At 43.7% G+C, this 17,786-nt stretch overlaps 1 protein-coding gene across 1 annotated transcript in view; it reads left to right on the top strand.

Annotated features, from left to right (window-relative positions):
* The window catches only part of IKBKE (inhibitor of nuclear factor kappa B kinase subunit epsilon), a 287,848-nt gene that overhangs the window by 103,444 nt on the left and 166,618 nt on the right, over nt 1–17,786 (top strand). The window contains exon 8 of the mRNA XM_078644578.1: nt 5,558–5,668. Coding sequence (XP_078500704.1) covers nt 5,558–5,668 — 111 coding nt within the window. The remainder of the gene's footprint in view (nt 1–5,557; nt 5,669–17,786) is intronic.

Below are 17,786 nucleotides of genomic sequence, written 5' to 3'. Positions count from 1 at the left end.
TCAGATACGCTATAGGTACAGGTCGTTCTGACATCCCAGACTCCAGTCTCCTCTACTAGTGCTAGAAGTTAGCGCCCCCCAGCCCTCCCCAGTTACACGTCATGACTCGTTTTGCGCGCACCAGTAGGTTAAAGGTTCCAGCTGCCCATGAAACCCTCTCCATATGTCCACCCACTTATGACACTTCTGTGACGTCTACATCACACACCTCCGTGCACGCCCTGTGCACGCCTTCTTTCACGCCCATATGTCCTTATCTTTCCTTTTTCACTTGTTACGCCTACTGTATTCAATGCAACTGTACAGTTCTACTATATATATTGTATGATGTTAATGAAATGTTGAATATCCCTTCCTAAACCTTAGTAGGTGATGGAACCCGATGTCCATTGGCTCGAGCCACTTAATTAAAGCCCGTATGACTCGGATACCACGGACTCTGCCTCTCATTTATTGAGCTATTCTTATAATCATTTAATGCATAGAAAAATAGTCCCGGTAATTATTATTTACCACAACCTCCCAAAGAATCTCTTTTCTTCACTGTGATGTGGACCTGTGGTAACGCTGTTGACTGGGAAACCATAAGACCTGGCCTCGATGCAAAGGTTCCCATTTAGCCAGATGATGTGATAGTGGCCAAGCCACTCTTTGTATCCGAGCTTTAGTTTTGCTGTAGGGAACATGTGGAAGTGGTTAGAGATCGGTCATGTGACAGCATTTATATCAGTTCACCAGAGCCACAAAGATAACCACTAGCATGAATAGGTAAGCAGAGGATTGCCTTACAATGGACGCAAACGGCCTTCTTTCCATGGTAGTTTCTAAACCTTCACTGATTAGTGGCCCTAGAAGCTTGAGCTCTCTAATTGATTCCTCAGTTTGAGGGCAGTTATTGAAAGAGCATTATTTATACCTTTGTCACATGCACTTGGCTAGATATTATGCTCCTTTCATATCTGTAGTGGGTTCTGTTGTCAGATCAACTGTTTGTTCTCTGCAGTGATTTCGGGTCTGGTGGCTTAGTTGACTTATTTGACTAATGCGTCCACTCTAGGGGCCTGTGCTCGACCTCATGGCCACAGGTTCAAAACCCGGCAGGTCCACTCAGCCTTTCACCCTTCTGAGGTTGATAAAATAAGTACCATTTAGTTGCGTAAAAATAAACATCTGTTACTCTGTGCCAAGATACCCTTGGGTGAACGTGCACTTTCAAATGCACATGTGAATGAAATTAAAGATCTAAAGCATCCACATACCGAGGGGGTGCCTTGGTGTTCAGAATCAAAAGAACATCTGGGACAAAATGACCGGGGCTACAACCCACTAAAGAGATAAGGGAACACTAAGGAGATTTGGCTGATTTTTAAGGTGCAATTACATTTTGTTCCCCAGCTGACAGGGGCGGTACACAAAGCTGCGGCTACTTCCGGAGGCTTGTCCTGGGACCAGAACTGAATGTTATGCCGCAGATCTCAGATTTCTATTAAGTTGATACCGCCTACTTTTTCTTGCTGACCATTAGGTCTCGTACCATACAGTACCTTATGAGCTATACCAAGTGTTTTGAAAGCCACCTTTTCTTCACAGGGAGCCAGTAAAGTTCATTTAGAGTACTTGACACAAACATATATTTGGGGAGCTTCTTTAGGATATTAGCGGCTGTGTTTTGCCGCATCTGAAGCTTTCTAAAGGTCGATTGTCACATCCGATATACAGGTCATTACAAAAACCAATCCTGAAAAGGACAAGGATGATAACTACAGTTTTTTGGAGCTGGAAGGGAATGAAAGGCAGCACCTTCCTCACAGACCTAAGTGGAAGCAAGCAGGAAGTCACCAATATGTTGATTTACTCGTTAAAGGAAAGGTCTTCATCAAAAGTTATTCCAAGGTTTCTTACTTTGGTGTCAGGCTCTGGGGTGGAACCCATGGTGTGAGGCCGCCATGAGTGACCCCAGAAGGTGGACTCGCTCCCAAATATAAGAACCTCTGTTTTATCGGAGTTTAATTTCAAACAATTGGCAGTCATCCAGTTGACAATGGCATTCATACATTTATTGAATCTCTCTGCAACCTCATGCTCATTTCTAAGGACGGATACCACAATCTGGGTATTATTGGCATAGACTACTTTAGCGAAGCCTTAAGAATAGATCAGCTTTGCCAGTGGTGCTACATACATATTAAATAGCGTGATGCTGAGCGATGACCCTGGAGAATCCCGCACGGGAGAAAAAAGGACTAGAATTACAGTTGTCTTTGTGCTAATGCCAGATCTGAAACCGGGTTGCGGTTTATCTAGAAGATAATCCACATCTGAGTAACCAGATAAGCTTGCATTAGGATGCTTTTCAAGGAGCTTAGCTGAGAAAGGAAGCAGAGAGAATGGGTGGTAATTTGTCTCCTCCTTGGGCTCCAACAAGGGTTTTCTTTTTTAAACAAAGGTAGGATGGAAACCTTTTTCCACTCAGATGGAAAGATAGCTGTTGTTATTATGACATTCAGCAAGGTAGTCCAGACTGGCGCGAGATGAACCACAAATACTTGTACTATTTTGGGCAGTGTGTGCTCCAGAATTTACATGACCAATAGGTTTAATTGTTTGGTCAATGGTCAGCAATGGGAAATCCTGTAGTTCCGATTCTTTGGCTACCAAGATCGAGGACTTCTGAGAAGCTCTTACTACCGATAAGACAGAGTCAAATTCCGTGTACACCATCTCAACCTTGTGTTTAAAAAAAGTCCTCAAACCTATCTCAGAATTCCTGGCTAAGAGGGTGACTACAAGCGAAGATTTGGCTTAAGGGAGATGGAACTACTTCAAAAAGTTACTTCGAGGAACTCTATGCCAATTCAATTTTGTGTGTACAATATTTGATCTTTTCGTCCACAATTAATTTTTTGTATTCGCCAATAGCTTTCCTGTAGTGGCTACTACCTATCTCATTGTAGTCCAGTCTCCAAGCTTTCTCAAGTTGGCTGCATTTTTGTCTCATAATTGGAAAGAGCCAAGGAGCGGATGGCCGATTTTTATGGAGTTTGACTATTTTTACCCGTGCTTGTTTCAAGGCTTCTCCATCAGCCACTCATGATATCTTGCAGCCGCTACATTGACTTACTGCCAAGATCGGGTTTAGTCGACTCAAGGCTCTCTGTCAGGATCGTTCTATCTATCTTCTTCCATAGCCAGATGGTTTTACTTGGCGCTATTACATCAGAGTCTAAGGATGGTGTCTAAATATTGAGGCAAAACTGGACTGCCAATAATCCGACCAGATCAGAGGCAGTACGCCCTCACAACAAAGGTTGAGATCTTTTGAGAATATTCCAACTAAAATATGACCAGCTTTGTGTGTGGCAGACTTTACCTTTTATTCCAACTTAAAACAAAATAGAGATTCAACCACAGGACTGCATCATGGTCATTTGAATCTTCTAAATGTTGAAAAGTGTGGCTCAATGGTTAGAGGAGGCAGACCCTGAAGCAGAGGTCAGACTCGGGACCAGGGTTCAATTCCCGACGCGGCAGGGTCTTGAGCCCAAATATCTACGGACTCGATAATTCTCGTTTCGGTGCCTACTCGAATCACGGGTTCACACTCTGCAGCTCTGGGCATTAGCCTGCTTAATCTCCACTATGGCCCCCCCGCGGCGGGATGCCTGGCTTTCACCTTGGGGATGCCCATTACAGGTATCTCACAGCCAGGACGGGTTCCCAAGGCAAGCGCCGAGATGCCTGCGGGTAATCGAGCGCTATATAAGAACGCATAATAATAATAATAATAATAAATGAAGGTTTAAATCCCTTAAAATTGTGTAATTTGAATATTGAGCACTAATGGAGATATGATTACACATATCGTCTAAAAAAGTAGTCTTTGGTCCAAGGGACATATAAATCAAAAGTCCAGGAGTAGTGTAACTGTCTGTAATCTTACATATAAAAGAGAGAGCTTCACAACTTGAAATAGTAAAAGGGTCATATTTTTAAACTCAGTGAATCGCGTTGTACTATTCCAAGGCAACCACCACCTTTGCCTTGCTTTCATGTCTGCTAATGGCATAGCCTGCAGTTAGTGCTAGAGCCAAACCTGGGTTAGAGGTATCTTGTAACGATGTTTCAGGTACAAATACAATGTGAGGGGTATAAGACTCTAAAACCTCATAAAATTCCAACTTATGTTTAACAAGAGACCGAAGATTCATTAAAAAAACAACTCGGAGAGTTACCTTTAAGCTCTGCCTGCTCGTCCACCCTGGTCTGCCTAGTCATATCATCCTACCAACCAAACAAGGGGAGAAATTACAGGGCGTGCAACAAAAATGATCTGAGTATCCTTCAAGATTTAACAAACTACAATCAGATTGCCTACCTGGATTATTCATCCCTAGCAACTCTTTCTTAGAAGAGCTGTGAGACACAAAATGGCCAGCGGTTCTGGCGCAAGGCACATTCTGGGGCTCTGATGGGCACAAATGGGCTTGCCTTCGGTGTAGTCACGTTTCAGTGTGTCCTTAAGTAGTCTATTGCAAAAAAGTCTAGACCGCCAACCTTAGATAATGGTGTGCCCTTTCTCTTACAGATTAGTATGGAACGCTATGGATCCCCAAAAAGTGCCTTGTACAGTAAATCTCTGCAAGAATTAAAACCAGTACAGATAAAAGAAAATACCAAGTTAAAATTCCCCCAACAGATTGTGCCACAATATGCTAATGATTCATGCAAAAAGAACAATTGATGGACAGAATGCAAAACAATGTCATACATTCACCCCAGTACAGAGATCTGGACCTAAATCCATTGTTTTCCTGCTCCCCATGCCATTCCAGTGTGGACCCAGCCATATGCAAATCAGTCTTTACCCTGCTCCCTATGGGAACAGTCCTGCCCGAACTGCCAGGACAGGTCCTTCCTGTACTGGAAAGAAGCACCCTAGGACCAGTTTCGGGGTTTCACCCCTCATCAGCCAGGAAATCTTGACTCCAGTGGCATGGAGAGCACAAAACCAACATCTGGGCATACCATCCCGCTCGGGGTGACAAATGCAAAAAGAGCAATTGATGGACAGAATGCAGAACAATGTCTGACATTCACCCCAGTACAGAGATCTGGGCCTAAAGCCATCTTTTTTTAATTTAATTTTTGTTTAATGGTTCAGCATATTATGTTATTTCAAGTGTGTGAGAGCACATTCACTTTAATGTGGGAGAAATTGTCCATCTGATTGGGTCTATGCTGCTTGGGGTATGGCAGGACCATTCAAGGTCGAAGGGCCTGGTGATCCTTCTCTGTCATGGGCTGTAAATATAAAGTGCTACAGGGAGGCTTCCTGTCACAAGCTAGCCCTTTACAAAACAAACAAAAAATAAATAAATAATGGAACATTGTGTGCTCTGTCATTGTGAGGATATTTTACGTCATCTAAGATATGCTGTGGAAACTGAGGAATGTGTATTTGGTGAATAGAGTCAGAATTCGAGTGCCCTGTCTGTCCAAGAAGAAGCCTAGGAGATGCCTCTGCTCGTGACCTAACAATGATGCTTCTGTTCCTCAGGCATCGGATAACGACGGAGAAGCCTCCTGGCGCCATCGCAGGTGTGCAGAGGCGGGAGAATGGACCAATCGAGTGGGCCTATGACCTGCCCATCAAGTGCCGGCTATCCATGTAAGTATGGACTCTGTGACTTTACGCCCCTTCCTCCCAGGTTATGTGCACAGCAACCAGCTTTCCACCGTCGCAAACCTCCTATGGAAAATAAACTTTTTGCAAGAGGTATTTTATCTCTAATTCAGTGCTTCATGCTGCACCCTTTGGGTTTATGAACCGTTTGCCTTTATACATTTTACAGTAGTGTTGTACCTGCATACATTCCGTGATCAAAACGGGCTAGGATTTCCAAGTTTTAAAACCGATCATTTTCATATTACCGAAATCCCTGGGAACAACTTCAAATGACCTCTATTACAATGATGACTTTAAAAGAAATCGAATGACATACTCCTTGACTGGATGAGAAGAAAGGTCCTTGTGGCTTCTGACTCAGATGGCTTGATTAGAAGTAGATGAAATGATCTAAATGAATAACCTTTGTGCACATTCATGAGTTTTACCCGCCCTAACTTATCTCTTCATCGATAAACATCCCTGTGCAGGACATTGAAGCAATGTCTATAACTACATCAGCATCTGCAAAACACTGGATGAGGTTCAGAGACTTGTTAGTAACTTTATTTTTCGTCAAAGCTGTGTTGCACCTCTTATTAGTTTCAATCCACAACTGCCCCAAATATTAGTAGGAAGACTCCACGGAATCTCTGGGCTGTAGTTGTGAAAAAATGTGCTAGCCGATATCCTAAATCAGTAGGCTTGGCCAGTATGGAGCAGATGCCAACAACACACACAGTTTAATCTTTCTGAGCTTCTACGACCGCTACTACCAAACACACACTAGAGTCGCAACCATTAAAAAAATTATAAAGCCAGTAGCTCTGGCCTTAATATGCAAAAGTATGTAAACAGCATGCATGCATGCCTATGTGGTGTATTATGTAAATCAAAATCTATTGGCTTGGGCAGTGCTTGTTTATCAGTGTACATGAAGTGTTCCAAGAGGCAAAGTGTGAGGCCTAACTAAAACATTAAAAAAGCCTTCTGCAGTGCAAATCCTTATGAAAACCAATGCTTTTTGTATATGATTTCCGAATGACATAAAGAATATCAGTGATGATTCTGTGTACATTTAAAATGTAAATAGTCCGTCATGCATTGCTGTGCGAGCACTCTATCGGAGGCAGACTGATACAGCAACTAGCAAGAGGTGAGAGAAGAATACACTTCAGGGAGGAGCCAATATAAAAATATATTTTTATAGCATTGGTAGCAGAAATATTTGCATACAGCTGTGCTGTCATGACAGATCTAAAGAACAAGGCAAGGCTTTGGGTTTTGCACAAGAGGAAGCCTTTTGTGTTGTGCTGCGGTTAAGGTAGTTTGTTGGTTAAAAGAAGAAATGGTGTATGAAGAAGCACGCCACCACCTGCACACTTTGTGGGGGAGCTGACCGCTTGAGGAAAGCGCATGTGTAGAAGTAAGGTCACCAAGAATCAAAAACATGCTAAAACTGTGGCATTTTCATTTTGGTTATAACTATATCAACCTACACAGCCCATTTTATGCATACGTCTAGTAAACTAGATTATCTAACCGAACGAGTAAAGAAGTCCGTGAGCCCATGTTGGGCGACAGTTATAGGTTTTTTACATTTTTTATTACAAGGGCCTGGCAAAAAACCACACTTGCCAGCGCCCTAAGAGGGCCTTCCAATGATTATCGCAGTGCAAATCTTCAACCCCAAGGTTTGTCAAAAGAAGTGACCAGCACCAAAATCCTTACCCGGACAGTATTTTGTGAGATAATAAAGTACTTCTCTACGGGCTTTAACAATCTACCCTTAAAGGCCTACTGGCTTTCGCAAATGATTCCCACAATAAATAAGTCAGGCCTACTACCTTAGTTGTAATCTTTCTTAATGAACAGATTGGACCTATGGCATCTGCAATAACATTTCCTAATTAACTATTTAGTCCTATATATTGTATCAGTGGTTCATCGCCATAACCAATACAGGCCTTCTATATCAAGCATAAGCGTGAGGCAAACAGCAGAATGACTAGCATGTGTAAACCTTCGGTTGGCAATATAGTATCGAGCCCTACTGAGAAGGTCTTACAAGGATCACAATGCAACTCATTTACCGCGAGGGTTTATCCAAGGATGTAACCAACTTCAAAACCATTGCTTATTAGGTTAGTCTGTGAAACTCCATTTAAAATAACACAACGTATACAATCTTTAATACAGTGAAGTAACAATCCCACCTAACAGCCTATTGGCGTAAAGAAATGTATTTCACAATAAGTAAGTCAGGCTTACTCCTTTATCGTAACTTCTAATAATAAACAGATCAGACCTATGCCATCTGACCTACTGTTTCCCAATTAACCAATCAAGCCTATAGCTTTAATCATTTCCTTGGCACCACTACCTATTGAATGAATGAGAAGTTCTTATATAGCACACAGCTACTCCGAGCGTGTCCTGGCGCTTAGGCAACTAGAGACAGAAATGAAGCAAGGAACAACAGGAGTTCCACGATACCTAAAGTTTAAATGAAAAATGTTTTCAATTCTTTCTTGAATTTTGTTTCCTCTGTGATGGATCTCAGATGCCCAGGCATCTGATTCCACATGTTAGCCGCCTTGACTGTAAAAGAGGAGGTTCCTTTGCGCTATTTTGTAAAACGGAGGACTGAGAATACACCAGCATTACTGGAGCACATTTACCTCCCTGATCTGTATTCCTTGATCCTCTCATTTAGGTGCATGGGCCCTTTGTTGTGGAGGGCCTGATCGTCGGAGTCAGAGCTTTGTACATAATGCGTTGCTGGACCGGCAACCAGTGCAACTTCTCCCGTAGCTGAGATACCAATGTGCTTTAAGGACATTTTCTTTAAAGTAAGCGGACTACCATGTTCTGAACTACTTGTAAAGACTGGACCAAATATTCAGGAAGACCCAAATACAGAACCTTGGCATAGTCCAGCCCAGAGAGAATCAGTGCCGTGACAACAGTGACTTGTGCATCATGAGGAAGAAATTTGAGAAACGTAGTCAGCATGTGTCAAATCCAAAAGCATAATTTCACAACTGCTAAAACAAGAAAAGGTATGCTGTTCCTAATGATTCCTACAGGTCAATGTGTGTAGAGGGAGCACAGGAGTGCTAATGAAGGTCAGAGAAAATCTTTTCTCCTTTCAGAAAACGACACTCACACACCCAGCCAGCTAGGTGTCTTGCTTCATCACTGGGTCTGCTCCTTATCGGGTCGGCGCTGTAATACCCGAACGGCGCCCGTGATGGGGCCTTCTTGCGATCTTTTTTCTTAGCCATTGGGTGCGGTGCGTGTAAGGGCCCTCGTGAGTGTAAATGTGTGAATGTGGAATGTGTGAAATATAAAACAGGAGTTCGTGATCCACCCCAAATTATTTTAATGGCTGTGGTCACTATCCTGATTACAACCAAAAAATGCGCGCACGCCTGCTCTAAGGTTGCCGGGTTGTGTGCTAAAACTCAGGCCGGGCACTGAAAGATAATTGAAAGTCAAACTTAACGGTCAGATTTCCTTGCCAAAGCCATTGGAGGGCGTGTGAGGGGAATGTGGTTGGGCCAAGCTCCTGCACATCTGGGGAGGGAATTCAACCCAAAGAGTAAGATCTCAGTTTTGTCTGGGTTGTACTGCTCCATTGTTTGGCTCTAAGTCATTCAAGCAGTGCCTTCATGCAATGTGCAAAAGGATCTTTTGCAGAATCCCCATCATATGTGAGCAAGAGCTGTGTATCATCTGCGTGTGATATGACATTAATGTTTAAGGATTCAACCAAATATGCCAAGGGGGGTCATATAAATGTTGACAAGAGTAGGACTCAGGTAGGAGACCTGTGGCACCCCCCACTTAAACATGTTTGCTCCAGAGGCATAAGGTTTCCTCCAAACTATCTGCTCTCATCTCGCAAGAAAAGAACCCAGTCATCCTAAGGCTGAGCCTGTCACTTCTCGATGTTCTAACCTGTGCAGCAAGATGTTGTGGTCCACTGTATTAAATGCGGCTGACAAGACAAACCGCACCAGAGCAACATTAAGTCCAGAATCCAAGCTGGTCTTCATAGATTCTGAGACCTCCAATAACGTCTCGGTGCTATGGCGGGATCTAAAGCCAGATTGGGATGAGTGTAACAAATTGTTCTCGGCCATGAAGGTAGTAAGCTGTTGTTTCATCATCTTTTTCAGGATTTTTGAGGCTGCAGAGAGCAGAGAGACTGGTCTAAAAATTGCTAGTGTTCAGCTTTAGCTTTTTTTGAGCAAGGGGATAACGTTTGCTCTTTTACAGTTATCTGGCAAGACGCCTGAGTGGAGGTAGATGGCAAATAGATTTTGATAGAATGGTGCAATAATATCTAATATAGTCTTCCGGATGTGAGGTGGCATAGGATCGTCAATGGACACCGACCTACAGTTCGCGAACTGAGCCATAAATTTCTCAGTGGAAGGGGCATAAAAGGACGATAGTTTTGATTCTACTATCAGACGTACTTTGTCTAGAGACCCTAGCCCAAGAGTCAAAAGATTCACACCTACTAATTTGGTCTGAATGTTAAGGATTTTGTCCTCAAAGAAATCGCTGAGTCTTGAGCATAGTGTATGGCTAGTCTCTAGTGGGGAGGGGGGGGGGGCATAGTTTTGCGGTCTGTAAAGCTGGTGACAATTTTGTAAATTTCCTTCCCATCATTGTCTTCTTCTTTAACACATTGGGGGAGTAAAAGGCACTCCAAGCCCCCTTAAGGTTCTGATGATACACTTTGAGGCCCAATTTGAAACATGTTTAATCAGTTTCCTGGTAGTGGTGACACCATGTCCTTTCAAGTTTTTTGCATTCATTACTTTCCAGAACTTATTTCTGGGATAACCAATGCGCTAAATGGGCTGGAGTTATTTTTCTAACAGCCATAATAGGGGCCACAGAATTGGCCGCCATCATGAGCCAGGACCTAATAGCGAGGTCATCCTCAATGACTGCATAACTGGTTTAGATTCAATCAGGGTCCTCCTTGATCTGCCGTGGACACGGTGCTCCAACATCTATTCCTATTCTTCAGATGGGGGAGTCTGGTTTCCTTCAGAAAGTCAAAATGCCTGGAGAACGGGATTAAAAAGTGGTCCGACCAGGGCGCCTGGCGTGGATTCTTCCACTGTATCGATGCTTTGGATAAATTGCCATCTATTGCATGTCCAGCCCTATGTGTCAGGCCTGTATAGGCTCAAACTAAATTGACAGCCATATCCAAATGAATAATAAAGTCACCAAGAATGGTGAAGTTAGCATTTAGAGGCTAAGGCTTGATGTAGTGATGCTATAAAATCACCTGCATATCCTGAGGCATGCAAATCTGGACAGGAGTCCTCATTCATCCAGGTTCTCATCATGAAGAGAACATCCAAACTACCCTCCGCTAGCAAGTTAAACTTGTCCAAGGCATGTTCATGCAAGGAGTGAATATTAATCGGGGTGGCCTTGAATACCTTCTGCTTTTTACTTAGTTCTTACATACTATGGGCTTCTGATTCAGGGGGTTTAGAATGTGCTTACAATCAACAAAAGAAATGGGACCAACACAGTTTAACAAAAAAAGGGACTACATAGTGCATAGTGGGTGCCGCTAGCCACGGTCGAAATGTGGACGGGCGCAGATGGACTTGCCTTCGGCATGCCAGCAGTGCGTCCGTGCTGCAGCCATTATTATATAGGAGCAGTGCTTTAAATGGGCCGGTACTCACCCGTACTGAGTACCGGCAATTCTCCGTGTTCTCCCATTGAGTACCGGGACTTCTCCTTGTGTTAAGAGAGTACCGGTACTCCTCGTGGCAGGCATGCTGTGGTCAGTCTCTGTATTATTGGCGCGTGACAGTTAATGTCAAGTGTATTCCGGCGCTAGGTTGTACTGCAGCCCTACACTTAGAGCCGGCATTTGTTAAGATAGCGCCTTAGGCGAGAGAAATTTGGCGCCCGAGCTAGTAAGACTGAAATGGGGCAGCAGGGGGTCCTTTTTGAGTTGACTGGACAGTCTCTGGATGAGCAGGGACTTCCCCCTGAACACAAACGCCTCGGGACCTCCCCAGCTCACTGATAGCTTAGCTGCCTCACGGTCATGTGTTTGTTGGTGTGTGTGTGTCAGCAGGGGTGAGACAGTGAAAGGACCGTGAAGAAAGGGGCAATGAGGTGTTAAAACAGACCGGCCCTGCTCTCACCCTGACAGCGCAACAGGATAGGCAGACACCTGTGGTTTTGCTAGCTAGAGCTTTCAACATTAGAACTGTCGCGCTGCCAGTTACAGGGAAAGGTTGCAGCGCCATTGTCTGCCAGAGCGCCTCACGCGTTTCGGCCAAGTTCAGCTTGTGTGTGTATGGCACATTGGTCAATTTTTGCAGTTATATATAGCGCAAACTCAGCAGGAGGACATTAAAGTGCTTTACATGAGAAGCACAAGTTCTACATGAACGCATACTTTTTGTTTTTATGGAACAGATGAAATCCCAGCGTGGGCAGAACATCCTGTGATCCAGGGCAAATCACTTAAATCTCCTTGTGCCATTAAAAAAAAAAAGTCTCCTTCGTGTAAAACTTCTGCTTCTCACGTTAATGCCATCAGGCTAAGTTCACGCTATATATAATTACAACAAACACCAATTGCACCCTGCAGCTATGAGCAGAACTTGGCCAAGGGCACTGGGGCACTTTATATTGAAGAATAAAGTGCTGATAGTGTACAAGGCTGCCTCAAAGCCACGCCCCTCCCAGGCTCGCCCTAATCAATGGTGAGTACCGGCACTTCTCTTTTTCCTTTTAAAGCACTGTATAGGAGGGAAAACTCTTCCTGAAGATTACTTCGGAGAACTAGAGCGCACCTTGCTCAAAATGGTGCCGCTTCATGTCCCGCTAGTGCCTCTCCTTCCAAAAGCCCAGCTCTGACCAAAAAGTGCTCCCCGCCCACTGCGCGTCAAATTCCCCTGCGTCCTTTTCAACGATGTGGTGCTGTTAAAAGGACTGCACCCTCACTAAAATAGGTCAGTGCATACTTTAAAAAGAGTGGACGATTTAAACACTTTTTAGTGCGGTATGCAAAAGCAATTTTGGGTAAACTAGCCTCAGTGCAAATAAGCAGGTTTTATTTCATTAGAATTAGCAGCATAAGTCATATGTAATATTCAGGAACACAACAATAAGATGCAATACATAACATAAAAATTCAGCCCCCACAAGAATTAGCAAATCGGAATCCGACGAAACCCACCTCTATTCACTCTCCGATACCTATTTAGACCTTCTGTGCATAAACTGGCAAGAATCAGGCATACAGTTATAAAATCGCAAATATATGCAATTTACAGTTGGCAAACCAATGGACAATGCCTCCGAAAAATGCTTAGTAGGGATAATCACTTTGCAAACTTTCAATTCCAGCTATTTGTCGGAGGAGGGTAAGGAGCATAACACACATTAAAACCTTTGACTATTATGGTAATTTGTGGGATTCCGTGTAACAACGTATCTGTCGACATCCTTTACCACAGAGTAATGACAATCCACTCTTGAAACCCCACTGGCTATTACAAACCCTTTGTGGAACTGATTAGTAAGGCCTACCACCGTCATCTTAACATTGCATAATAATCATTGACAATTGGGATTGGCATAATTGTGTTAGACCCATGGCATCTGACAAACGTGTTTCCGTTGAAACAATCAGGCCATTATCCATTATCACAGACTTGTCATCCTAATCGACTCAAGGCTACTCAATTCTGCATACACTTTCCAACAATGCAACCATCGTCCATACATGCAGAGAAGTGTAAATATGCAAAAAGTTATATTTAGTTCAACAATATTGAACCCCTCCTAAGAGGGTTAACAATGATTATCTAAATGGAAAACTTATACCTGAAGCATTAGTCAGTGCAGAAATCCGAGGAGGAGACCAACACTAAAATTATTGCCTATTACATTAATCTGTGAAAATCCTTGGAAATCCATACATTTCTACAGACCTTAATACATTCTTATTACAATCTACCCTTAAAGGCTTATTGGCTTTAACAGACATTTTCCGTAATAAACAGGTTGGGACTACTGCGCTAGTTGTACATTTTCATAATAAAAAAATGTGACTTGATTGTCTCTGACATAGCTTTTTCCTGTGAACCAATCAGGCTGACAGCCTTTATCACTGGCTTGTTACTATTACCAGCTCAGGCCTACTGTATTGCGCATAAATATTGCTTCATTTAATTTTTTTTAAATTAAGTTCCTCGCCAGGAGCTCTCTGCTGCTTGGACCACCCATTATCTTTGCCTGTGCTCCCACAATAGCAACACAACTACTAACCTTTACACTCCTACAAATTCAGATTATTTCAGGCCCTCGATGCTATAAGAATGGATTGGGTGGCAGCCATTAGTCATTTTTAATATGTATTGAATTAATAAACAACTGTTGTGTTGCTCCTCTTTAAATTAGAGAAACAGCACCACCATGTGGCAAACTGTCATAAGTGCCAGTGTTGAAAATTAAGTGCCGGTCCCAAGCACCAGAAACCACAGGCTCAAATTAAGCACTGTCTAAACTTACCCATAAGGCAACTATCAGCATGCATCCAAAGACAACAGGTTCGACATTCCACTTGATGGCTCAGAGTATTTCTCTTCCTAAGTCTTAAAGAATTCCATATTTGGGTCATAAATCCCCCCAATCGTCCTGCTGCTTCCACCCTTCAAGAGTCCGGCCTCTGGGGCTGGAGCATTTGCCTACAAATGTGTTTCCTTGCTGTGTTGCGGTGGGCTCCAGTGGCAACACAATGCCTGTCTGCATCGACACGACAGTAACCTGGTGCAGTGCCCCATATCATCATACCAGTGTTTCCACACAACTGTGCAAACTGCAGTTTACGTTGACCTCCTCCCACACTCTCTATTCACGTTCCCACAGCCCCAACCTAGGTACACCGTGTCACTAAAAACAGTACAAGGAAGGAGGCCGGGTGCAAAGAACGGCGCAGCATGCCTCACTGTGTGGCACATTGACCACAGTCAGTACACGTTGCGGCAGACAGTGGCATCTCCAGCACCGCATGGAACACGTGGGTGCCTGCAGCCCACCAGGTCAATAACAAACAACACCAGGGGGAGGCCACAAAGGACGCCACGCGGTGTGTGCCACATCCAGAATGCACAGCTTCAAGAAGCAGATTGCAGGCGTTGCACAACATGGCGGTGTCTGCAGCGCATAGCTGTCGAAATGACTCAGCAGGGCGGGCAGCTCGGTCAGCAGTGGGGTTTTCCCAGGAAAGGAAGTGCACGACAGTTAATCAATGTACATGCCATGGGAATGCGAGATGCTCAAAGGGTAGAGCGGGAGGCGGGGGAACAAACGCGGTTTGTTATTGGGAATACGTGGCGTAGTACCAAGTTACTTCCTTTATTCGGAGCCCTGGGCGCGGCCGTCCGACCACCTCTAAGTGTTTTCGGAGAATTGTCGGCCACGTCACATTATTACCTTCTGACATACAGGGCTGTTATGGTTGCCACCTTTCCAAGAAATTAATACCGGGTATTTGTCGATTCTACAAAGCCACAGACATGATACAATGTAGGATTTTAAACAGATTTGTCTGTATTCATTTGTAACATGATCTTTGTGCTATGTTTACTTTAATGTTAGTCAGGGATCATTAACACAACTCTAGAAAACATTTAAAACGACTTTCTATGTATATTTGCTTTTTTAATTATATACAAATAAGGGCTACAAATACCGGCTTTAAGTGATTTTGCACCCGCGGGACATTAAAATACAAACACTGGTGCTGATAGAAAATCGTCCAGGGTCCAACCCTAAGTGCTGAAGAAGTTGGAAGCAAAAAAAAATAATATGCCTTGCTACACGGTTACCCGAAACTAAAGAAAAGAGCATTAGGATTTAACTTGGAGCAGAAATGGAGCACAATATGTGAACAATGTTTAGAAATAAAAAAACAAAGCACTTCCCACAGTGTGAGCAGATAAGAAGAGTATTTACGCATACATTTCTCATGTTTCCCCGGATTTGCAACAACCTAAAAAAATTGTGAATAAAAATAAACAGTGCAGAGTATTTACAGCACTGCAAGGAACATACTGGAAAGTAAGAGTAATAGGAGAAGATTAATCACAATACTGATCCTGTATCCTATTTGGAGCATTTGCTACTCTGACAAATCTTTCGCTGCGAATACCAACCCGTGAGCCATTATCACACTCCCGCTCTCCAACATTCATACCTGAGCCATCATCACACTCCGCTCTCCAACATTCATACGAGCCATCATCACACTCCCCCTCTCCAACATTCATACCTGAGCCATCATCATTCTCCTGCTCTCCAACACTCATGAGTCATCATCACACTCCCGCTCTCCAATATTCCTACCTGTGCCAGCCTTATCCCGCTCTCAAAAATTCATACCCGAGTCATCATCACACTCCTACTCTCCAACAATCATACCTGTGCCATCCTTATCCCGCTCTCAAAAATGCATACCTGAGACATCATCACATTCCCGCTCTCCAACGTTCATACTTGAGCCACCATATTCTCCTGCTCTCCAACATTCATACGAGCCATCATCACACTCCCACTCTCCAACATTCATATAAGCCATCATCACACTCCCACTCTCCAACATTCATATCTGAACCGTCATCGCTTTCCTTATCTCAGCATCCATATGAGCCATCATCACACTGCCACTCTCCAACATGCACATCTGAGATATCATCATTCTGCTGCTCTCCAACACTCATATACACCATCATCACACTCCTGCTCTCCAACATTCATATAAGCCATCATCACACTCCCACTCTCCAACATTCATATCTGAACCGCCATCCCTTTCCTGATCTCAGCGTCCATATGAGCCATCATCACACTGTCACTCTCCAACATGCATATCTGAGACATCATCATTCTGCTACTCTCCAACACTCATATACACCATCATCACACTCCTGCTCTCCAACATTCATGAGCCATCATCACACTCCCACTCTCTAACATTCATACCTGTGCCATCATCACACTCCCACTCTCTAACATTCATACCTGTGCCATCATCACACTCCCACTCTCCAACATTCATACCTGTGCCTCCATCATTATCCCACTCTCCAAAATTCATACCTGAGCCATCATCACACTCCCACTCGCCAACGTTCATACCTGAGCCACCCTATTCTCCCGCTCTCCAGCATTCATACGAGCTATCATCACACTCCCAATCTCCAAAATTCATTCGAGCCATCATCACACTCCCTCTCTCCAGCATTCATATGAGCCATCATCACACTCCCTCTCTCCAGCATTCATACAAGACATCATCAGTCTCTCTCCAACATTCATACGAGCCATCATCACACTCCCACGCTCCAACATTCATACGAGCCATCATCACACTCCCGCTCTCCAACATTCATACGAGCCATCATCATACTCCCACACTCCAACATTCATACGAGCCATCATTACACTCCAGCTCTCCAACATTCATATCTGAGCCATCATCATTCTACTCCTCTAGCACACTCCTGCTCTCGAACATTCATATCATCTTGCATTATTTCAGCCAGCCTATCCTGACTGTCGCAATTAATACTTTAGACCGACCCTTCTGTTGTGTACTCTCTTCATACCCAAGGTTGCCATGACTCGCCTCTCTTTGACCATCCTCCATTTGCCCAGAGTCTTCCTCCAACCAATGGGGGTTGTTTCCACGTTCCAAACTCTCCAACCCTTGGAATAGTTCACCATTGTTACATGAAATAGCCAACGCATTTCGTCCTTTGACGGACTTCTTCAGGGCATAACAAGTTTATAATGGACATGGAGCCTTAGGTGAGGCTGCCCTAACCAGATGACCGCATGAACGACGACCCGCTAACTGCTGCAGATATACTTCTTCTGCTCATTAAAAAGTCACCATCGCCTTTACATTGCCATTGTGACCAATAGAACATAATATTTTGAAATTTACTGGCTCTATTGACTGATTTTACACAAGGTCAAGGTGCACCACTTCAATGTTTGCAGAAGATGTTAACTTTGATAGAGTTAACAACAAAAATCACATCAGATA

The sequence above is a fragment of the Lissotriton helveticus genome, chromosome 5_1, assembly GCF_964261635.1.
Source record: "Lissotriton helveticus chromosome 5_1, aLisHel1.1, whole genome shotgun sequence".
Taxonomy (NCBI): domain Eukaryota; kingdom Metazoa; phylum Chordata; class Amphibia; order Caudata; family Salamandridae; genus Lissotriton; species Lissotriton helveticus.
Note: the sequence above shows the minus strand (reverse complement) of the source record. Positions and strands in the feature narration are given on the sequence as shown.